Source organism: Chionomys nivalis, chromosome 18 (assembly GCF_950005125.1).
Source record: "Chionomys nivalis chromosome 18, mChiNiv1.1, whole genome shotgun sequence".
NCBI classification, from domain to species: domain Eukaryota; kingdom Metazoa; phylum Chordata; class Mammalia; order Rodentia; family Cricetidae; genus Chionomys; species Chionomys nivalis.
The window spans coordinates 29,056,077-29,081,161 of record NC_080103.1 but is presented as its reverse complement, the minus strand read 5'-3'; the positions used below and the strand labels follow the sequence as shown (position 1 = coordinate 29,081,161).

Sequence of the window (25,085 nt, the reverse complement as noted above, 5' to 3'; positions counted from 1 at the left end):
CCCCACGCTGGATGCCATATTTAGACAGGTTTTTCTTTGGGCAGCCAGCTCAAACAAAATAGACACAGAGCTTATTAATTATGAAAGCTTGGCCTTAGCTTAGGTTTGTTCCACTAGCTTTTATAACTTAAATTAACTCGGTTATTCTAAGTTCTGTCACATGACTCATTGTCTCATCTCTCCGTACTGCCCATGCTGCTTTCTCTGAGTCTGACTGGCGACCCCACTTTTCTTCTTCTCCCATCTAACCTCTTGCTGCCTAGTGACCATTCAGCTCTTTATTAAACCAATCACAGTGACACATCTTCACACAGTGTAAGGGAATATTCTGTAAAAGCCCAACCTGTTGTGGGTGGTACAATCCCTGGGTTGGGTTCTGTTTAAAAGTGTAGTCTGAGCTCTTTTTAAAAGAACAGGCCATGTGGAGCAACTCAGTAAGCAGCTCCCCTCCATGGCCTCTGTATCTACTCTGCCTCCAGATTCCAGCCCTGCTAGAGTTCTGTCTTGACTTCCTTCAGTGACGGACTATGATGTGGAAGCGTTGGTCAAATCAACTCTTTCCTGTCCAACCTGATTTTGGTCATGGTGTTTCATCACAGCAATAGCAATCTTATGTTACTGTGTCATACTATGTAACCAGGCTGGCCTGGAATCTTATGTTACTGTGTCATACTATGTAACCAGGATGGCCTGGAATCTTATGTTACTGTGTCATACTATGTAACCAGGCTGGCCTGGAATCTTATGTTACTGTGTCATACTATGTAACCAGGCTGGCCTGGAATCTTATGTTACTGTGTCATACTATGTAACCAGGCTGGCCTGGAATCTTATGTTACTGTGTCATACTATGTAACCAGGCTGGCCTGGAATCTTATGTTACTGTGTCATACTGTGTAACCAGGCTGGCCTGTAATCTTATGTTACTCTGTCATACTGTGTAACCAGGCTGGCCTGTAATCTTATGTTACTGTGTCATACTGTGTAACCAGGCTGGCCTGTAATCTTATGTTACTGTGTCATACTATGTAACCAGGCTGGCCTGGAACTCAAAGTGATACTCGTACTCCAAATACTGGAATTCCAGCCATGAACCACCATGCCTATCGGGTCTTTAGAGTCTTGATAGTATCATTTGAAGCAGGAAAAAAATTTTATTTCAGTTTTTTCTTCTTTCATCTTTTATGCTATTGATGTTATATCTAAGAAATTCATGTTTAATTCAAAGCCAGGAAAATTAGCTTTATGTTTTCATCTAAGGTCTATGATCAAATTTGAATGAATCTTTGTCTCTAGAGTGAGGCAAAGGTCTAAAGTCATCCTGCTGCATACAGACATGGCTTTCTAAGCACATAATCTTCCTTCGGATTACCTTGGTGCCTTCTAAAAATGCTTGTATGAGCTAGAGATGGCAGCAGTTAGGAGAAGTGGCTGCTATTACAAAAGACCTGGGTCAATTCCCAGCACCCACATGGAAAGCAACAACTGCCTCTAACTCCAGATCCAGGGAATCCAATACCATCTTCTGCCCAGGTATATAGATGGTACACAGGCATACATGCAGGAAAAACACCCACCATACAGTAAGTTTTTGGATGACCATAAATGTAAAGCTCTACTTCTGAGCATACATTGTGTTTAGTTTAAAAATACCTATCCTTGTGCCAAGATCATGTTGCCTGGATTACTATGGTTTCACAGGTTCCAATATTAGGAAGTATATGTTCTCCGTCCCTGTCCTTTTTCCATAGCTCTTTGGTTATTCTAGGTCCTTCCTATTTGCATAGGAAGTTTAGGGTAAGGGGATGGAGAGATGGATCAGTGGTTAAGAGTGCTTATTACCCTTCCAGAGGACCAGAGTTTCGTTACCAGCATCCACACCATATAGTTCACAACCTGTAACTCCAGTTCCAGAGGGATTCAATAGGAGGGTATCCACATTTGCATATCAACATACTTCTATACATATTTAAAGTAATTGTTTTCGGTTTTTTAAGACAGGGTTTCTCTTTTTAGCTTTGGAGCATGTCCTGGAACTTGCTCTATAGACCAAACGGGCCTCAAATTCACAGAGATCCACCTGCCTCTGGCTCCGAGTACTGGGATTAAAGGCGTGCGCCACCATCACCCAATTATTCAAAGTATTTTTAAAAAGAAGTTTAGGGTCAAATTTACCAGTTTCTACAAAAAGAAACAGCTGGCAGCCTGGCCATGACTGTGTTGATTCTGTGGAGCTACATGAGAAACCTTGCTACATTACTGTTTTCTGATCCAAAAACACAACATCTATTTCCACTCGATTAGATTCTCTCTGATTGCTTTCAGCAGTACTTCCTAGTTTTCCATGTACTCTTGCATTTCTTCTGTTAAATTATTAGTTTTATTGGTGCTATTTTGATGGGAACTGGATTTTTCACATTTCATGGTCATGACTAACATGAAGAGATGCTGTTGATATCTGTGCATTGGTTTTCTGGATGTCACAGTTGGGAGTTAGTGGGTCTCTTAGGTCTATTTCCATAAGACTTTAGCACCCATGTGCTTCAGCTTCAGCCTCAACTACACAGTACAAAGTGGAGAGACCAGACGTTCTTTTTCCTGTCCTGCATCACAGGGAGAAGTGTCCAGTCATTCACCTCCAAGTATAATAGGGCATTCAAGCAGGCAGCAATTAGGGTCTCCTTCCCCCAAAACATTTTTCCACAGAATCATCTCAACCTATCCTTGGGTTGCTGCTTTCCATGCTGAGTTTCCAGGTTTCTAGAAAAGCTGCTAGTTTTCTGCTAGGTTCCTGACACTCTACAGCACGCTGATTGCTGATTACCACTGTCTGGAAGTGACGGAAGCCAAACAAGGCCCTGGCTCCAAAACAGAGACTTTCACCCTCTGAGTGCGCATCCCTACCAGAACCTTACTACGTTTGTTTACTCTGGAAACTAACAGTTTCCATGTTTACAAGAGTTGTTTGTCTGTTTGTGAGGGCTGGGCAGGGCCTTACTCAAAACATTATTCTTTGAACACCAGAAAACAGTGTTAGAGAACGTCAGTTATTTAGAACCCATAGTTTGAGGAAGTTTATTCCGATCATCAGTTTCAGGGCCTAAGTGAAAAGCTAAACGGTTATTGAGGTCCACACAGGGAAGCAGAGCTCAGTAAAATTGTTTTTATATGTGAATACACTGTCATATGAAAAAGACAAATTTTCTAGTATATTCTTTTAGGCCTTTCCCACCCCAAAAGCAGAGTTCAAAGACTGGGTACTCTATAATCGCATTAACTTTTCTGACAGCAAAATAAGAGATTAACCTGGAACTACGTTATGACCAGCATGACCTCTGGATCTTTTTTACCCAACATTATAAACCCCAGGGCCACACTAATACTGAAGGAAAACGCAAACAGCACAAAATTTAGCCGTCTTAAAATGGACAATCCTCGGCATTCATCTCGTGCCTCTATCAAGCGCCAAGACATTTTGTCAGATCAAAATAAAAGTTCACAACCACTAAGGAGTTCCCTCCCACTCTCCGCCTCTACTTAGCCCCTAGCAAGTGTAGATACTCTTCTACTGCGTTAGCTGTTCTGAATATTCCATATACATGGAACCGTGCGGTAGTTAACCTGTGTCTCTGGCTTCACTCAGCGTATTTCAAAGGCTTCTTCACATTACAGCAGGAATCAGCGCCGTATTCCTTTGTCTGGCTGGACAGCGCTCCTCTGCCTGCATATTCTACAATCTGTCAATGGGCATGTGGGGTGTACCATCCGTCATTTGACATGAACAGTGCCGCAATGATCATCCTTCTCAGTTTCCAAGTGTTTATTCCCATTTCAACCATGTTTGAGGCAGAGTTCAGTGCATTAAATACATTCAGAAAGTTGTACAATCATCACTACCCATTCCCCAGACACAAACTTCGTACTTGTTAAATAACAACTCCCATCCCCTAGCTACCCACTCTCAACCCACTGACATGTATTATACCCTGATTCTCCGCATATTTGATCCTGCTGGGTCCCACAACAGAATCAATTATCCTTTATATCATTTCATCTGGCTCAATGTTTTCAAGATGAACATCATACATATTCTTATAATAAAAAATACACATTTCATATGCAAAAAAATTATTAAAGTTTAGCACTGTAATTAAGTGGCAAAGACCTTACCACCAACATGTACAAAGCAAACACCTTTGACTGGCATCGTTTTGTTCGGTCCTCACAAAGTTTAGTGAGATAGTAGGTTTTGGGGGTTTTTTTGGGGGGGAAGGGTTATCGAGACAGAGTTTCTCTGTAGCTTTGGAGCCTGTCCTGGAACTAGTTCTTATAGCCCAGGCTGGCCTCGAACTTGCAGAGATCCGCCTGCCTCTGCATCCTGAGTGCTGGGATTAAAGGCAGGCGCCACCACTGCCCGGCTAGTGAGATAGATTTTTGAAGATGACAAAAGAGGACTCACCGAAGACAAATGAATTTGCCATGAGCACGGAATTCAGAAGCAAATGTGGCTACGCAGGCCTCTGAGTCCCAGGCCCTTTCTAATTCACAGCAGCATCTGCCTCCCATCCCACCTTCCACTCACCTTAAGATGGTCAGGACAAGGGGGAACGGGACAAGGAGGCACCAAGGAGAGGAAAGAACCTGAGTAAAACATAAATCTGCTGATTCTGGCTAGGATGAGAACAGAAAGGCACTGCACTGGGTAAGTAGCAAGGCTGTGGGCACAGCAGTGAGTGTGGCAAGGGTTAGACCAGAAAGGAAGACGGACATGGGAGCTGTGAGGAGGCTGATCCGGTTTATAAAGAACTTAAAAGAATCGTTGCTCCGGTTCCATTAATAATGGATTATCTTGAACAAGGGCCTTTGTTCTCTGTTTCCCCTTACTTCACTAGAATACATAGATAAATAGACTTTCAGCCAAGAGCCACACAAGCCCCCACAGCTTCCTGGTCGGCATCTGCTGTGTTATCCTTCCCACAGCCTCCCGGGCTGGAGCCGGATATGGAAGGGTGAGGTATCACCTGGCCTACAGCTCCAAAGCCCGACACACACTGAGAAGGGCGAACACGAAAGTGGCTCACACACTCACTAACAAGTTACAGACCACCTGTGCCCTGGCTTCATCACCTCACACAAGAAACAGATGGATACAAACCCAGACTTAGTTTACACATGCTACCCTAACCATGGTTTCCTAGTCCATGCTGTTTGTTTTGTTTAAAACATACTAATCCCCATTTTACAGAACCTCCCTTCTTTAAGAAAACATGATCTCGCCGGGCGATGGTAGCGCACGCCTTTAATCCCAGCACTTGGGAGGCAGAGGCAGGCGGATCTCTGTGAGTTTGAGGCCAGCCTGGTCTACATGAGCTAGTTCCAGGACAGCCTCCAAAGCTACAAAGAAACCCTGTCTTGATAAAAAAAAAAAAAAAGAAAAAAGAAAAGAAAACAATCTTACTGTTTTTGACAATATGCCCAACACAGAAAATCATTTAACTTAGCAATTGTTCTTATCAAAAGATATATATATATTTAACTACCCATATTGTTTATTACAGACACAAGAAGAAAAATTGAGGGACAAGAAGTAGCACTTTTAGTTTGTGGAGACAGAGCACAGGGAGCCAAAGAGTTGGAATGTTCCCCTAAGGGAAACAACGGGCATGCTGGGATTAAGTGGCACAGATGTCTACAGAGGAACAGATCTCCTTCGCATAAGAAGAAGGAGCAGGGTACAAATAGTGTCTTCAGGAGTTGACAGCACCAATCCGCTCGTGAACTCACGTTTGCCTGCACAGCACCCATACAAGATCAAGCTAATCCGCACTCTAGCAAGAGCAGAAAGAGGTCCATGTGCCCCATCCCTGAGGACCTATGGTGGGAGGGAGCCAGTTTCTTTAAGGGTGTGGCTTATGATAAACCTTGTTCCCCAGTGGGTGGCCTCAGATTCAGGAGTAATATAGACAGCACAATTAGAGTCGAATTTTATGTATATACATATATATATATATATATATGTGTGTGTGTATATATATATATATACACACACACACACACACACACACAGTCTGGAGGTAGGAAAGTAGTGGTAGATCTGGAAGGAGTAAGGTGAATATGATCCAAACACATTATGCAAAATCCTTAAAGAATGAATTAATAAAAATATTTATTTTAAGAGGCTATATTACATTGGCCTCAGCACTAGAAATGCAACAAGCTCACCTATCTGGAAAAAGAACCTAAGCAAATTTCACCTTTTCCCAAGAAGAATTTTTTCTTGTCAGATATTGAATATGACTTATTAAGAGAGCTGTTTTGGCCTTCAGCAGCTTATAATGGAAAATGGGAAGAGAATGTCTTCATACAGATTTAAATTGCTACTCAGAATGTCTGTTCCTCCGGTGCTAGGACGGACCCAGGGCCTCATACACACTGCTCAAGCATCGCACAACTGAACCACCTCTCCAGCCCTTTTTCTCTTGAAATAAAAACATTCTCAGGGGAGAGTGTAAACTGTAGCACAGAACTCATTGAACATGAACACAGAAAATTCTGGCCTGAACATGAACACAGAAAATTCTGGCCTGAACCCTAAGCTATTTTTAACTAAGATCTATGTAGAGGGAAAAAAAAAAAGAAAGAAAATTTTCACTTTATTTGTTAGAAATAAAAACATGATGCTGAGGTCATTTATTACTCAAAGATAAAAATAGCGTTCTGGGGCCAAGCAGAAATTTTATAATCATCAGAAAGAATATCCAAAGAAATAAAATATACCCTCCCAATTATTTTATTTTTTAAATGTCCAATTTTGCTTTTTTTTTTCCCTTGCCTAAGAAAATTATCTTCATTTGCTACAGGGTTGGAGGAATATAAACCAAAATATCGGTCACTAAAAATAATTTTTAAAAAATTAAGTCAGAATGTAATAGTACCAGTCACTAATTTAAGTTTCTCGCACCTATTTCCCCAACCCAAAAAGAAAAAAAAAAAAAACGTTAAGAGCCGTAGAGTGTAAGAAAATAGCCCCATATAAAAAAAAAAGAAAGAAAAAAGAAAAAAAAAAGTGATTAAAGTGGTCTGAGCAAATGAGTCCTCCGGTATCACAGCGCCACCCACTGGCTATAAGGCCTCATAGCAAACACTGAGAAAAGGAGAAAGGAAAACAGCTCTGCCAGTGCTGAATTCCTAGAGCACCAGGGAGGCTCAGAAAGAGCCCATCCGTGTTATTTCATCTTCACCAGAGACGAGAACACCTGCCGGACTCGCTCACAAGGCTGAGTTTTCGCAAGTGTGAAATCCATGACTTGGATCTCTCTCTCTCCCAGAAGGACTAATGTCAGAGCTGAAACCAAACAAAATGTCGTTTCAGCTCCACGGATGAAAAAAGAAATGGAATCTCTAAGCAGAAGATGCCTACTTGTATCTCACTGCTAACAAAGAAAATTTCATAGTCATACTATAATGAAAAGCTAGTGAAGCGTACACTGAGATATAAATCAACCACACTTCCGCCTTTAACCAGGAGTGATGGAACACACACAGCAAAGAAAATGTCCCCAACCTTGGACTGGAAACATGTTTTGTTCTTGTAGGTTTACTTTGTTTGGTGTCTGTGTGTGCTCATAAAAACAACAAAACGTAGCAACAATTTTTTAAAACCCAAGATCTCTGAACAAACTAGTCAACACAATGCTTTCTTTTCAGTACCCACAGTAGAGCTGCCATGAAAGTTACAGTCCCCGTAAGACCAGATATAGTGGCACACGCCTGTAATCCCACACCCAGAAGCAGAGGCAGAAAGATAGGTTCAGGGTTACCCTTGGTTACACAGCCAATTGGAGGCCAGCCTGGGCTACACAAAAGCTGTCTCATTCCCAAAGACACAATCCCCATTTATCCTTTGCCTGAGATAATTATCTTCATTTGTTATCATTCTAGTTTACTATTTCAAATCTGGTGTGTGACGCTGACAGTCATGTCACCTCGAGTACAGTGTTCCTTTTAAGGTGCAGAAGAACATAACAAAAAGACTTGACATCAATGCACAGGCTGCATGGCCTAGCTGGATAGAATCTGCATAGACCAGACTTCAGAAATCTTCTCTCGCAGTGCCCATGGGTCTTCCAAATTAAAACATATTCCAGGTAGTCAGCATGAGCCCGGGTCTCCTTGTTTTGATAATTATGACCCAGGCCCATCAAAAAACAAACAAACAAAAAAACCCAGTCTTCACTTGCTCATACTTGGTTGATTGCAGATAAGAATACCATGAGGAAAGTCACATTCCCACATATGTAAATCACCAACACCGCCTTCTTAAAAACATGACCCTGAAATAAAAACTGAGATTTAGCAGAAAGCACCGTCATTAAGGTTTGTGTCAATCAACAAGAGAGGAGAAGCTCACCTCTGCTTCGGCAACAGTTAGTGACTGAAGGATCTGAATTCTGTCATCGTCCAGTATCTCCACTGTCAAGAACAACGGTGATACACAAGTCAACTGGTTGTCAAAAGAATAAGATAAAACCTGAATCCTAACACACCCCAATTTTCTGCATTTCAAGCTACTAAATGTTGCAAACTTTCTGTACCTAGGTGGGGTGGGGTATGTGTGCATATATGTGTGTATGCATATGTGTGTTTGCACACGTGCCATGTGCAAGCACACATGGAGACTCTCTGTTTTATTTCCTTCAGTCAACATCTCTCACTGAACTTGGAGCAAGGCTTGCAGCCAGCAAATCCCAGCCATCCTCCTGTCCCCATTCCTGCACATCACCGGGATTACAGACACACATGACGATGCCCGGCTTTTCATGTGGCTGCTGTAGATTTGAACTCAGATCCTGATGCTTGCATGGCAAGCACGTATCCTGCACCATCCCTCCAGCCCACAGTAGGGCTTTTCAAGCAGGTTACCTTTTCGAGAGAGCCGATAAGCATGTATCTCCAGAAGCACCTCGGTCCCGATGTGCCAGACCACAAACCCCATCATGGCATAGGTCTTCTGTGGACTGGGGAGATTCAGCCCCGGTAAATCCATTCCTAGGAACATTGCTGCCACTGTGTAGACAAAGAGGGGGCAGTGCTCAAATACGGTGCCCAGTGAAAAGAATAATTGATGCATTACAGATTAATTATAATACATTCAACATTTATGAAAAGAATAATCTTTAGGGCTGAGAGAATCTGGCCTTCCTTAGTGTAAGACGACATAAGACAAGATAGGAAATGATGATCTAACCATTGCTAAGAAAGCACCCACGAACCAGGGAGGTAGCTCAGGGGTAGAGAACTAGCCAGCAGGCATAAAGCCCTGGCTTCGATACCCAACACCAATAACAACAACAAAGGTGCCTAACATTTCCAAAAATGTAATTCTGCAATGAAGCAAAGAGGGAGAAATGAAGAAATGACTGCTGTCCTTCTCATCCTGCACTTAATCCCACAAGCAATAGGATATACAGGTGAGAGGTGGCTCCCTTGGAATCAACAGAAGATATTTGATGGGGGGAGGGTTGTGGGGGGGGCGCTGAGGCAGGGAGGTCACAAGCTCAAGGACTGCCTGAGCTAGAGCAACGTCAAGATTAGACTTGACAAACTGGTAAGACCTAGTCTCAAAAAAAAAAAAATGATAAAAAAGGCCTGAGGACATAGCTCAGTGGTAGCATGCTTGCCTTCCAGCGATGAGGCCCTGGATGCTGATTCCCCAGTACTGAAATGAAAGGCCTTGTCAGGTAATTTCAGCTGCCCTCTGGAGACCATCAGCCCTCCAAGTCCAGACAGCAGAGAAATGGCCTGGAGCCGGCAGACTTGTACCAGCGCACTTCATCCTCCTCTCCCAGGGACCCTCGCTTACCCTGCCTGAGTGTTTGGCCATCATCATAGCCTCATTTGTTTGCAAAGGAAACGTGATGAAATGGGAAAGAAAAGGCTGAGTTTTAAAGTCTTAAAGCCATTTAAAAAAAAAAACTTTAGCTTTAAATAATGACTTAAATAGTTCCTTGTAGAAATTACTTTCTGGATTTCAATGTTTCGGGCTGATTTCTCCTCAACAACCAATTACTCCAATTACTAATGCATCTAAAATCATTTAAGCCAAATTACAACCTTCGGTGTAAACAACCAGCAATTATATATGAGTAAGTGGCATCGTGCTTACTTACCTGCTATTATTCTAGCCGCCGTGCCCACACTCCAGTGAGTCCAGTTAAATACCTGCCTCCTACCAAAATAAAGAGCCAGTAGGTCGTCTTTAAAGTGATGGAATAGCAATTTATCCCCAAGAGAATAAGAAGCATGCAATTTCCCTATTGCCAGGGAACTGGGTATCTGAAACCCATTTTAAAGTCCTTAAATGTAAATACAGTCAATCACTGTGAGCTACAAATGCAAAGTGTTTCTACCTTGAAAAGAAAGTAGTTGCCCATCTAGTGACGTACACATGAAGGGCGTGTATATGGAAGAGCTGTCTGTACCTTGGGTCATGTAAAGGTGGTCTGAAGGTTGCTAGCAGAGGCTGAAGGACAGCCAAAGTCATCACAGTACAGCCGAGGTATGGGTGGTACGCTGCACGCTGAAAAGGGCATCGTTAATAGTCAGTCTTTCCTGTCAGTTTAAACCGAGTTTAAAAACCATATACATTGTGCATGGAATGACTGCAAGAGCCAGAGTACCAGGAAGTCTGCTGGGAGGTCATGTGTCCTAGAAACGACACAGAAATACCCTTAGCCTAAGGTTTGAACATCACCACATGATAAGCATGCTAGCACAGAAGAGGGAACTGTCACAAAGTCCCACCCCTAGACAAAGAGCCACAGGCAACTCATGACAGCTGAGAGAGGGAGAATTAGTCTCACCCAGGGTTGAGGCCCCTAATTGGTAATCAATACAAAGGGTCAACCCTGAGGTCATATATACGCAGCAACAATAAATGGTCACAGCGGGTTATAGCTACATACTCATGTTTGTGGAGAGAGAGAGAGAGAGAGAGAGAGAGAGAGAGAGAGAGAGAGAGAGAGAGAAAGAGAAAGAAAGAAACTGATAATCATAGAAAAAGAGGCCACCAATTTGAGGAGGGAGGGGGAAATGTGAGGAGTTGGAGGGAGGAGACATGGGAACGGTTAAAGGAAAGAAAGAAAAGGAAAGGGGGACGTGATATAATTATTATATCTTAATTAATTTTTAAATTTTTGATATATATAGCAAGACTGATCATACTGTAGAGATGCAATTCTCTGTTGACTTAATGATAATTGTAAGAGAAAGTCACTTAAATTGATTCTGTTTCTTAGACATCACACTTGGGCTGGAAAGATGGCTCAGCAGTTAGGAGTGCTTACTGCTCTTCCAGAGGACCCAACTTCAGTTCCCAGCACCCACATCAGGCAGCTCACAACCAGTATACTTGCCTCTGGTGCTGGAGTTACCCAGATCCTCACAAATTCACATACACATCATTAAAATAACAAAAATAGCTCGGCTGTGGTAGCTCATGCCTTTAATTCCAGCACTCAGGAGGCAGATGCAGGCGGATCTCTCAGTGCAAAGCAAACCTGGTCTACAGAATAGTTGCAAGACAGCCAGAGAAACCCTATCTCAGAAAGAAAGAAAGAAAGAAAGAAAGAAAGAAAGAAAGAAAGAAAGAAAGAAAGAAAGAAAGAAAGAAAGAAAGAAAGAAAGAAAGAAAGAAAGAAAGAAAGGGAGAGAGAGAAAGGGAGGGAGGGAGAGAGGGAGGGAGGGAGAGAGGGAGGGAGGAAGGGAGGGACAGAGGGACGGAGGGACGGAGGAAGAAGCCCTAACTCAAAAATTAATGCATAAATAAATAATAAATTTTAGACATCATACTTCAATTTTTCAACATTCTAGAAGGAATACACACTCACTAAAGGAATGCATGAGATGTAATACAGCCTAAAAATACATCAGTACCAAGCAATCTATATTCACAGTCTCCCTTCTGTCCCAATCCCCAACCAGGTGAAGTCATCAGACAACTCAAAAACAGGAAAATAGGATGCACACAGAAATGTCTCATTATCCACCTCTGAGAATAAAGCAGCAATCTGCCTTGACATCAAAACAGATTTATAGGGAAACCTGCTGCTGAAGGCATCCTTACCCGACTCCAGCCTCCTCTGTACACAAAAGGCAGAACAAAAGCAACGCAGGTGAGCACAGATGTGGCAAGCATGAGCATCCGGTGCACCTGCAAGGGGAGATGGCAGGGTGAGAAGACGGCTCACTTCATAAAAGACATCTGGTATCACAGCAGGGCACTCATGGGAGATTCACTGAAGCCATACATCCCGCTTACATCAAAACAGTCAAAATAAAATGTCATAGACCATTAAGCTAAAGAAAACTCTACGCTGCCATCTCCTCACTCAAAGGGGCTCACTAAAGCTTCGCCTGCTCCCTACAGCAGAAACGGATACCACACACAAAGCACGCTTACTTGCCAAGGCCTTCATTTCCTTCCACAGGCATGTATTAAGCTCTGTCACCATGCAGAGGGCTATGCCATGTGCAGAGGGACAGCAAGAAAACCCAAAACACTGCATCCTGCAGGGCTTATAGTACAATCAGAGACAATAAATGAACATTATATGGAACATATAATTCTTTGTGGAAAATTAAGAAAATATTAAGAATAAAAATGGGCATTGTTATGTATTGGATAGCTGGTGTAAGCCAGAATTAGTCCAGGACAAGGTTACCCTACATGATACAGAGTATGACAGGTAGACCCTATAAGTTTCTGTCAATGTATGACTGTCACTAACATATCCACATATCAACAGCGTATGTTTAGGAACAACGGAAGGATGGACAAGTTGACTCAGTGGGTAAAGGCACTTGGTGAACAAGCCTGATGACGTGAATTCAGTTCCTGGTAGGCTGTCTCCCCACAACGGGAATGGAGATCTCACACACAAAGCCCACTGCTTTGTAAAGAGAGAATCAATGCCACAAAACTGTCCTCTGACCTCGACACATGCTCACTAAGGCACACACACCCCCATGTCACATCATGAGTGACCACATAAATGCATACATGCCCTCACACACACATACACACACACATGCATACATGCATACATACATACACACATGCATACATTTCAAAGAGTAAAGGCAGTAGAGGACTTGGACTGATAAAGAGCATGGTCTTCTAACTGGAAAACCTACAGAGCAGATTGGAGGAGAAAGAACGTACGCATGAGAGCTCACAGGCAGGGACGAACAGAATGGGCACATAGCAAAAAAATCGAATCAATAAGGACTGGAGAGGTGGCTTAGTGGTTAAGAGCACCGGATGCTCTTGCAGAGGACCCAGGTTCAATTCCCAGCACCCACACAGTGGCTCACAACTATCTATAACTCCAGTTCCAAGGGACCCAGACACCCTGGCCTCTTCAGGCACCAGGCATGCATGAGATACAGACTTACATGCACGCAAAACACCCACACACACAAAAAGTAATAATACAATAATTTTTAGAAAGTATTCTTAAAGAGAATAAATAAAATAAGCAACCCTGTCAACTAAGAAGAGAAATGGGGTTAAAATAAGAGGAAACTCAAGAGCTGTTTCTATGGCCAGGAGAAGTGAAGGGTGTGCTCTGAGGAGGTCAGGACTCCTCCCTTCTTCTTAGACTCAGGTGTGTGCGATGTCATGCCACACACTGACTGATGGCTCAGTACATGTGCGAATACCCACAGTCTCCTGCTCATGAAGATAAGGCTGGCCAGCCTTCCTGCTTGTTGACCCTCGCCGCCATGTTCTGTAGGACCCCAGCTCCCTAACCACAGGACAGCTCAGCATGGAAAAGAGCACTTCCCGTTTCTTATCCCACACATCATCAGATGCTCTTGACTACTAAATAGGGAGATTCCAGCTCTCAGGGGCTCACCAAGCAGAGGAGAGACACGCAGCGAGCACCAGCATTTCCTTCCTCTGCTTTCCAGACCTCCTTGACTCAAACTCACTTAGTACAGTGAGCTAATCCCTCTCAGCTTCTCCCACTACAAACCTATGGGTAAGGAAGGATCATTTGACCCTGACGTGTTCTCCAATCCAGCTCACTCATCAAGAAACAAGACTCTGTAAAGAATCTTGCATTGGTTCTTAGTTGCTTAGGAAACTACGGGGAGGGGAATGGATCTAAGACCTACAATAGCTGTAATTGAGAAAAAAAAAAAACGTGGGCCAGCGAGATGACTTAGCAAGTAAATGGACTTGCTGTGTAGCCTGATGACCTGAGCGATCCCAGCACCCATACGGTGGAAGAAAACTGACTCCCAAAAGTAGTCCTCTGACCACACACACACACACACACACACACAATGTTTGAATAACATGGAAATGGTTTTAAGCCTTTTACATTACTAACCTGAAACCAAGCTGCTTCACCAAAAAAGAAGGCTTTGGACCACACAGATCTGAAGAACCGGGCAACCAGTACTCCTATGCTAACTGTGGTCATCCACGCCACAGACATTAAGGCACCTATGGGAGGGAAAGGTACAGTGGCTCATATCACAGAGTAAGCTGCTGCACCACTAGTCAAAGTGCTCAGAAAATATAAACGACCAGCAAACTACATTCAAGAGATAGAAAAATAATCCTTCTTCCCATAAAAAAAAAAAAGCACACAATTTATCATAGTTCTTATTATACCTCCACTGCTGATGCTAACAGTCCACAAGAGCATACCCTAGCAGGTATGAGGTACGCCAAGTGTTTTACGCGTATTAGTCAAATGGTCTTTGCCACTGTTCATGAGTATTTATATGGTCCCCAGCTGGCTGATAGGGAAACAAAGGCACAGAGCACTCAAATAGCTTGACCAGGGCAACTGTGTTCTTAACCTTCTTTCTAACAGTCCTGCCTGCAGCTTTCTTCTCCAAGAGTCTTACTCTAAACAGCAAATGAAGGGAAGGACATGTGACTTCAGGATCTAATTCCTGCCCAACTGGAGGTGCAGCAGGAGCAGAATCCAGCTGAAGGTGGGAAAGTGGCTTTCAAGGTGAGCTGCGGTGACAGTCGTGAAGAACTCTGGAGAATGTCAAGGGACTACAGCAAGAAAACCCCAAGAGGCTAACGTGTTGGAATGGTACAGTTTGCACGGCTTCCCTGCTTTTGAAGCCTCTCTTTTCATCATGAGCCGCTGCACTCGGCAAGTAGAATCAACTTTCGTTGGTAGACCCAAAGCACAGGAGAGCGTTTTGTCCAAGCCACTACTCTCCCACTTATCCAAATATCTAAGCACTGCGCCGCGTATTTCCTGTGCTGAAATACTAACACAAGAGGGCTACTAAACAACCAAAACCTCCAAAGCCACAGAGAAACCCTGTCTCGAAAAACCAAAAAAAAAAAACCAAAACCACACACCGCTTTCTAATTAGCATTTATTTTAATTAAAAAAGACAAAAATCAAGGATTCAAAAGCATTAACTTAATTAATCCAGTAATACTTAACCTGGATGAATTTAAAATTTTTCCACTGTTGATTTTAATGGGTCGGGGTTCAAACCACTGAATTAGATCTTCTTCTTAATTTTAATAAAAATTGACAAACATTCAGAGAGACAATCTGCCTGAAAATGTTAATGTTTAAAGATAAAAGAATCATGCCAATTTGCTAAGTGACTCCTGGCCCCTCCCCACGTTCCTGATCCAGCCAACGCCTGTACACAACGCTGCTCTGTTCACTCACCATGCGCCTTTAAAAGGGGTGAAGAGCGGGATCCTCCTACGTTCTTTGGAGTGCCTGTCACATCGTACTTTTCATACGTTATCAAAGGTTGCTGAGGGTGCCTAAAAATTCGGCCTGAGAGGTGGACACAGAACAGAAATGTAATGAAAAACAATCAGATAGGAAGAGTTGACATTCACAGGTAAAAGCAACATAAAGATATATTTTCAAGAACATGTGGCTTTCCTGAAAATCAAGGAAGTAATTTAGCTAACCAGGAGATGAATCCAAATGAGGGCTGGGAACGGAAGAGTTAAAGTGAGAAGAACCAGCGTGTGTACAGTTAACAGATCAAACGATGTCAAAATAGCGGCTGATGACGTCATTGAAAACACCCAATGTAATTCTCCCACAGTGACAGGTATATTTTAAAGCTACAACCCTCTAACCACGCCTGCATTCTGAAGTCCTCAGACATGCTAACAGACACTGGGCCTAGGAAGACAACGAGCAGACAACAAAGAAAAGCATTCTGATGAAATAGAATTTGCCAGATGGTCAGTTCGGACTGGGTCTGGGGAACAGATCAGAGCCTCAAATAAGAGCAACAAACAAACAGAGGGAAGAGCTGGAGAGTTGGCTCAGTGTTTAAGGGCACTTGCCCTTGCAGAGGACCTGGGAACCTGACACACTCTTCTAACCTCTAAAGATTCCAGGTACACATGCAAGAAAAACACCCATACACGTGAAATTACAGAAAAGAAATAGAAAACTATTTTTTTGCTTGTTTGTTTTTCGAGACAGGGTTTCTCTGTAGCTTTGATGCCCGTCCTGGAACTAGCTCTTGTAGACCAGGCTGGCCTCAAACTCCCAGAGATCCACCTGCCTCCGCTTCCTGAGTGCTGGGATTAAAGGCGTGTGCCACCACCACCCGGCAGAAAACTATTTTTAAAATGAAAAAAAAAAGCATTATTATCTTTTCCCTTTTTTTCCTTTCTTTCACTCTTGGGGGTTTGGTTTGGTTTGTTTTTGGGAGAGGGTCTCACTGTGTAGACAAGGCTAGCCTTGACTCATAGAGATCCACCTGCCCCTGCCCCGCCATTACCTCCTTAGTGCTGGGATTAAAGGCATGCACCACCATGGATGGCCTTATTTGTGTCTTTTATTACTATTTGTTGCCCATAAAATCAAAACAGGAAAACAAGGAATTATTCCAAATGTGTGCATATATTTGTATATGTATGTCCCCTACTACACAGGTAAAATAACTTTTTAAACCCTAGCATCTGGTTAATGTGCCCAGTAACATTGTATTAGAGAAAATCTATCTTCCCTTCTCCAGCAGGTATCAATTGCAAATAGTTTTTTGGTTAGAAACAGAACTCCATGTCCATTCCCCTTCTCTTTGCTGGGGTTTTGTCTGGTTTGAAGACGGGCAAGCCCTGTACATGCTGTCACAGGCTCTGTGAGTTCATACGCACATCGGCCCTGTTGTGTCTAGAGGAGGATGCTTCCTTGACGTCATCCACCTCCTCTGACTCTTAGGATCTTTCTTTCTCCTCTTCTGCATAATAGTTTTGAACCAAAAATATAGGCACAAGAATATTCATAACAACATTTTTATGTTACTTAAAAAGAAAACGTAAACTAAACATCCATCACTAGAACAAAATAAATTACAGAATATGCAAACATATTTTTAGAAAACTATTCAAGTACAAAAATAGTTAAGAAACTTAATAATCTATACATTTTTATTGAAAACAAATGCTAGATATCAGGCAACATTCTAGGTCACAGAAATTTCAAAAGAATGGGGCTTGTGAGCTGTCGCGGAGGGTAAAAGAACTTGGCAGTGCAAACCTGGCGACCTGGAGGAGAGAACTGACTCAGCAAAGTTGTCCCCTGACTGCCACAAGATCACCATGGGTATACCTGCATACACACTATAAAAATAATAATAATTGAAATAACTAAATTTTTAAAAATCTGTGAAGGATATAGGTTATACTATCTGTATAACAAAATGAAATAAAAAGAGGAAAGATGATCCAGCTAGATACTTACAGCACTATTTTTTAAATAATTTATTTTTTTTCCTATGTACATCGATGTGAGAGTGTCAGATCCCCTGGAACTGGAGTTATTGACAGTTGTGAGCTGCCATGTGGGTGCTGGGAATTGAACCCAGGTCCTCTGGAAGAGCAGGACTGCTCTCGGATGGTAAGCCATCTCTCCAGCACCGAAACTATTGTGTAAGCTATTGGTTTAAACAGGAAATCAAAACTAAAACCACAGGCCTTTTTAGAGATGCTAACACTGAAAACACCTCAAAACACTTGGATGCAATAAAAGTAAAGATCAAGTATTGAAGTGATCGTTTAATTTGTGGTTTAGTTAAAACAACAAGATGTAACCACACTGGTTAGTTTTTATCAACTTGCTACAAGCTGAGGAACTGCCACCATCCGATTGGTCTTTGGACACGTCTATGAGTCATTTTCTTGCTTGATGGTTGATGTGGCAAGGCCAAGACAACTATGGGCAGTGCCATCCCTAGGCTGGCAGTCTGGGATATATAAGAAGCTGAGCAAGGCAGAGGAACCAGTATTCCTCCACAATCTTTGCCTCAGTTCCTGCCTCAAGCTCCCACCTTGGCTCCTTGTGAAGATGGACAGTAACCTGTCAAACAGAACCTTTCGTCCCCTGTGGGTGCTTTTGATCAGAGCAACAGAGAGCCAAACTAAATCGGCAGTCTAGAAAATCAGGAGGGAAGTATCAATAGACTCAATTAAGGAAATATCAATAGACTCAATTAAGTGTTTGGTAACTCAAACCACAGAAGTCACAAACAATGTTAGAAATAAATAAGATGGCAAAGCTGCTGTTACTGAAGACACTGTTTACGAAAATGAAGATGAGGCTGTATGTAGTGGTGCATGCTTTTAATCCCAGACAGAAATGGGTGGATCTCTATGAGTTCAAGGCTAGACTGATCTACAGAAAGTTTCATGGAGGCCACTCAGGGCTATACAGCGAGACTCTGTCTCAAAACAAAACAACCAACCATTCAGATTCCTAAAGTACACCGGGACCACAGGGTACCCATTTTACTTAGGAAGATGCATGACAAGAAATGACTGCAGCAGAGCAACCAGACGCAATCCCTTCTAGTCTGAATGGCTGTCTGGGCTCTTACTGCACCCCCTGGAGAAGCTCGTGTCCAAGGAGACCAGATCCAGATCAGACAGACTGTCCCACCAGAGCTGGTATATCTTACAACAATCCAAAAGGCACTGTTCCTAGGAAAGTGGAGCAAAGCCCAAAGACATACATCTTACAAGGCGCTTACAGTTCTGATTCAAATCTATTGTACAAAGCAGGGGCCATAGAAATCATAAGCCATGCTGCCGTGTAACTTGACTAACATTCTCTCTATGAAACACAGCCAGAAACTTAACTTAAAATTCAAGGAGAACCCCTTCCACACCTTTAAATGAGCAACTGTAGTGGTATCTGCAAAGGAGAGGGGAAAGGGAGAGAGAAAAACGACGTGCAAAGATAGATTTAACCCAAGTGCTTACCTTCATGAGCGGCTCCTTCTGCTAGGAAGATGTAGTAGCTTTCGTTTAACACAAATCTGTTCTTAACCCCAGGAAGGGTGATGTTTCTTCTGAATGAACACTGTATGACGCCGTCCACCAGCCTCCAGGCCATATCCTCGAGGGTCCCCTACAAACAGAAGAGCTTCTCAACACTTTCCTAAGATTTGCTAAAAGCAAGACATGCTCCAAACCCTGGCCTGCTGCATTTCCTTTCTCTGAGGTTGGAGGAGCATGTTTTATCTTCAGTGTCCTTCCTTAGTTTTCCCTATCAAAGAACACCAAGATTTTTTTTTTAATTATTCCAGTTTATCTTTATGTCACTTGGCAAACGTTATTTTTCACTCTGAGCTGGATCTCCCCAGTTCTTCCACCCAGGCTAGAAAATCTAGCGGATGTGCTAACCCAGCACACCAACAGAAATGCTGAAGAATGCCCTGCAAGCCAGCAGGGAGCAGGCGTTCAGGCAAGAGTTCCAGGCTTCTGAGGAAGTTGACCTCACAAGAAAGCTAGGCACGGCAGCACTGGTATCATGGAAGAAAGCCACTGCCCAGCCACCCTTCATTCACTGTGACATTAAGGAAGGGCCACTGCACCTTCCTAGCACATTCACTTGTCAACTGTCCTAGAAAACAATAATTATACTCCACATTGGCACAGGTGCCAGCAAGAGGCAAGCAAGGCAACCATCTGGGCACCGGGGCTTACATGGGTTCTTCCTTCCCACTAGCCAAGAACCACCTCTGTAACTAACAGAAGTTTGGCTGTTTGTTTGATTGACTGTTTTGGGGAGAGGGTGTAGTCCAGGCTACCCTTGAACTCTCTACGTAACCAATAGTGAACTTAAAACTATCCACTCCCTTTAGGATTTACTTATGTTCCTCTATGTGTATGCGTGTTTAACCTGCATATAGGTATGCGAATGCCTGGTGCCCACAGATGTCAGAAGAGGACATTGGATTCCCAGGAACTAGAGCTACAGAAAGTTGTGAACCACCACATGGGTGCTGGGATCATAACCGGGATCCTCTACAAGAACAGCGAGTGCTCATAATGGTTGAGCCACCCCTAGGCCCTATCTCGAACCTTTTCTTTTCTTTTTCCTTCTTTGTTTTTTTTTTTTTTTTTTTTTGTATTTCTAGTTTGGTTTTTCAAGACAGGGTTTCTCTGTGTAACAGCTCTGTCTGTCCTGAACCTCACTCTGTAGACCAGGCTGGCCTCAAACTCACAGAGATCCACCTGCCTCCCTGAGTGCTGAGAATAAAGGCATGGAATACCATGGGGTGAGGGTAGGGTGCTGATCATGACATTTGACCCTGTAGCTCCACCCACTGAGTGACAGCATCACTGGCATATGCCTCCAAGCCCAGCTTCTGCAGTTCTGGGGACTGAACTGAACCACGGGGCACCCTTCCCTCAAGTCTCATCTTATAAACCTGTCCTATAAGCTTTTGGGAAGGGGCTGATCATGTCAATAAGCCATAAAATACTTTTCCATAAGATGTAATGAAAAGAATTTAAGTGACGTAAGCAATAATTGATTGTTTCCTGACAGAGAACTTCGCCTTGTACTTCTTAAAGTATGGAATGTTTCTTGGAGATAATTCAGAGAAGAATGCCGCTGCCGGGCCCTTGCCTGGGTGAGGTTAACTGCGGGGCTGGCCACACACACAGTCCCATCAGTGGCAGCCACATAGCAGGAAGGAGGACCAACTAAGTGTGTTCCCAGCATGTTCACACTCACCCTGGATTCCATCACAGGATAACTTCGCCCTGTCAAATAGGAAGGCTGTATATACACTGTCTGATCTTCGCGGATACACAAGTAAGCATCGTCGTCACCCTGAAAAACAAGGGCATTATTTCAAGAAGCCCCTAATCAAACAGGACTTGATACTTTTAAAATATAATTGACTCAGTGGTAAATGATCTATGAAGTCTAGAGAACCAGTTGTTTATTTGTGAGCTTAAAGAATGTTTTATCTACATTTGGTGGTACACACCTTTATGCCCAGCACTCAGGAGACAGAGGCAAGCAGATCTCTGTGAGCTTGAGGCCTGCTGGCACGGCTACACAGTAAGGCCCTGTCTCAAAAATAAATAAATAGCTGGGGGTGGGGGCACAAACTTTTAATCCCAGCCCTGGAGAGACAGATCTCTGAGATCTAAGCCAGCCCAATTTACATAGCAAGTTCCAGGCCAGGCAGGAACTACACAGTGAGACCCTGTCTCAAATGTTAATTAATAAAAGGGCACTAAAATTCTAAAGTAATAGATCAAAAGAGACATGTTGGAGGTAATACACAGCTCAACAGCAGAGCATCCTCCTAGCATGTGAAAGGCCCCGAATTGTTTTTTGAAAAGACACGAAGCATGCTCTCATAGTCCTGCACCCACAAATGGGTACCACTTAGTGCTTCCATGGGTGCGGATTCAAACGCTCGCATCTGTCCATTTCCGCCTTCTCAGGAGAGAAAATAAGTTCTGCGACCTTCCTTTCACTTACCTGTGAGCACTGACTTACAGAGAAATACACATGTCCTACATGCATGACTGAGAATATGCAGCATCCGGTTATGTATATTTTGCTAAGATAACAAACACTGCTGTATATTGTCCATTTTCACTGGATGTGGCATGACTGAGAAAAAAATACCAGAGTTGATGGAGAAACTTTTCACCAGTACAATGCTTCCCTATCCTTTAGTCTCCAATAGTCCTGAACTCTGAAAGTCATGTTCTGACTCTTTAGATTGGATCTGAGGAGACAGGCTGCCACTTCAAAGGACTCTGAAGCAATGGAACAAATGAATTATGTCGGTCTGAAATAACTGCCCATATGCCAGTAAGCTAACAAGGCTTTTTAGTTACTAACTTCTTTTGTATTCTTTCTTGTTATTACGTGTGTGTGTGTATACACACAATGTGCTCAGTCTATATATATATATACACATTTTTTCAGGGATGACCATTTGATATTAGACAACCAATTGGTTTGCTCTACTCTGGGGAAGACTATTTCTCTCACTATCAGAATTTTATAGTTGCCTGTAACTGCGGGCTACTGACTGAGCTCTCCCCATCCATGGTAGCGTGTCTATTAGTGCTGTCCTTGTTCAGGTTATATTTAGGCAACCATGCAAGTGAGACTTTGCGGGTATAGCTTCTAACATTTCTAAGAGACAAAGTCTCACAACGAACTCCCTGTTCCTCTGGCTCTTAAAGCCTTCCCATCCCCTCTTCTACACTGATCTCTGAGCCTTAGGGGCAGGAGTTCTGTTGCAGATGTACCAGATGGAACTAGAATATATAACAACAAATAAAGAGGCCATGAACTTGAAAGAGAACAGGAGATGGGGAGTTACATAGGAAAGTTTGGAGGGGGGGAGGAAAGGGGAGAATGGAAATGATATAATTATATAAAAACAAAAATAAATAATTTGTTTAAAGAGATGGGCGAGAAGCAATGAAATGGCTTAGTGGGTAAACGTGCCCAATGCCAAGCTTAATGACCTGAATTTGGTCCCTAAAGCCAACACAGTAACAGCAACAACAACAACAAAAGTACCCACGTAAAAAGCCAGGCATGCCAATGTACACCTGTAATCCAGGTGCTGTGGGAGATAAGACAGGAGGAACCCAGTCTACAAGAAACAGTGAGAACATCAGATCTAGTGAGAGACCTTGTCTTAAAACATGAGGTGGAGAGAAATTGAGAGAGATTCCTGTCTTCAACCTCAGACCTCCAAATGCACCTGCAAATCAGTGCACATACAAAAAAATAATAACAACAATACAGTCAAAGCAGCTGACTTAGCAGCAACCTGATTAGAGCTACAGTACCAACAAGAACAGAGAGGCATCCTGAATATCAGAGAAGACAGCACAGGAGAGAATGGGAACAGATAACTCGATCTTCACCTCCTAAATGAAGGGTAAGAGAAGATGCCACTGTTTATAAACACCAAAGTTACAGGAATCCGTGTCTGAAGCAAGGAAGCACACAATATAGGAAATTTAGAGGGGAGACTATGGAGACAGGAAGACTAAGGAGGGGTTCAGGAGCAACACAGCAAGGCCAGGTAGAGGTACAAGTCACATCGGAGATGGTGACAATGCAGTGAAGAGAATTAAAGCACAATGTTGGAGGCCATGGGAAAGTTGGTGAGACAGCTCAGTAGGTAAAGGCACTCACTGCCAATCCTGACGACCTAAGTTTGGTCCCCAGGACCCACATGTCGGAAGGAGGACACACACACCGTCCTATACTCCCACATTTGTACCTGCAAAGCGACACATACTCCAAGTAAGAAAGTATTTTAAAAAAGTGTTTGTAAAAAGTACATGGGAGAGCAGATGTGGGTAGCTCAGTAGTACCAAGTACTTGCCTATCCTGAATACGCCCCTCAAAATCAATCCACAGACAGATGAGCATCCGGTAACATATGAGCATTCAAATATTAACTTCTCTGAATTATTCCTGCTCAGAAGCAACGGGCTATTTTGAGGAATGATGAAGTATGAGCGGAAAGCATCTTGTGACACCAGGGCAAACTGAGACATGCTAAAAATGGATTGAGAAGCCAAGAGGGGCCAGAAGGCAGCTAAAGAGACTCCATCAATAACCTACCATGCAATGGGCTAGAAGAATCCATTAGTCTAGGAGCTGAAAGATGACTCGGAAGGTAAAGACGCTGGTAGAGCAAGCCTGGTGACCTGGGTTCAATTCCCAGAGCCCACAGAAAGGTAGAGGGAGGAAGATGGCTCCACAAAGTTGTCCCCTGACTTCTGCATGCACGCTACGCGTGTACACATGCACGCACTTGGTTTGTCATCCCTAGAGCCAAAATCACAGGTCAAACAGCAGGAGGTTGGGCAGTCCAGGGGACTGAGTGCTCAACCTAAGGGACCTGACTCTATCTCAAGGTTGAATGCCTGCTGCAAAATCAACCACTTGCTCGATGTGTGATAAGATATCCCCACACTTCAGAGGATCACAGAAACAGCCGTGTTATGAGTGTATAGTTTGAGAAATTGACTCTGTTTTCTACTTAAGAGGGAAATGGGGATAGAAGCTAGTAATATGTTTGCTTATTAGACTTTATATCTTAAAAAAAATCACAGACAGAGAAGGCCAAAATGCAAAAATAAGTAAGTCACTATTAGCAAAAATTTGGAAAATTATACTTTTCAATTTTTGTAATGAAAGCAATTGCTATCAATTTATGAGTTCCTTTTTTAGGTAGAATTTAGGTTGTTATCCAATCAGCATTTAAAATATCAAGCATCTTCAGTATCTCAACTTATTATATAGTCAAAAATAACAGGACCCTGAATGTGGTGGAACGTGCCTTTAATCTCAGTACTTAAGAGGCAGAGGCAGGCAGATCTATAGGAGTTTTGAGGCTAGTCTGGTCTACAGAGTTCCAAGCTAGCCAAGGCTACATAGTGAGACCCTGTCTCAAAAAGAAGTTCATAAAAATACAGTAAAGTTTTGAAAATAACAACCTTAAATAGAAATAACCACTTTTAAAGTATATCCTGAAGATGATCCATTTCCACCAATTTAGGCAACCAGGTGTATAACTGATTTTAATCATTAAGCAGGCTCTCTCTGTAAACCAACTGCACCTGCATAATTAAGTCTTTTTATAAACACTTTTGATGAGCACTATAAGAGAAATAGGTAAGATTTCTAAGTGAGATTAAAATATCTCAAATTAGAGATAAACGCTTTTGTGCCACCTTGCCTACAATTTACAAGAGCTAACAACCTACC

General features: G+C 42.8%; 1 protein-coding gene across 1 annotated transcript in view; it reads right to left on the bottom strand.

Annotated features, from left to right (window-relative positions):
• Positions 1 to 8,223: 8,223 nt before the first annotated feature.
• The window catches only part of Frrs1 (ferric chelate reductase 1), a 37,491-nt gene continuing 20,629 nt past the window's right edge, over positions 8,224 to 25,085 (bottom strand). The window contains exons 7-16 of the mRNA XM_057793643.1: positions 21,051 to 21,149; positions 19,289 to 19,436; positions 15,726 to 15,839; positions 14,400 to 14,515; positions 12,125 to 12,211; positions 10,482 to 10,579; positions 10,170 to 10,228; positions 8,923 to 9,066; positions 8,411 to 8,472; positions 8,224 to 8,333 (exon numbers count right to left, since the gene is read on the bottom strand). Of these exons, the coding sequence (XP_057649626.1) occupies positions 8,241 to 8,333; positions 8,411 to 8,472; positions 8,923 to 9,066; positions 10,170 to 10,228; positions 10,482 to 10,579; positions 12,125 to 12,211; positions 14,400 to 14,515; positions 15,726 to 15,839; positions 19,289 to 19,436; positions 21,051 to 21,149 (1,020 nt within the window). The 3' untranslated portion in view covers positions 8,224 to 8,240. The remainder of the gene's footprint in view (positions 8,334 to 8,410; positions 8,473 to 8,922; positions 9,067 to 10,169; positions 10,229 to 10,481; positions 10,580 to 12,124; positions 12,212 to 14,399; positions 14,516 to 15,725; positions 15,840 to 19,288; positions 19,437 to 21,050; positions 21,150 to 25,085) is intronic.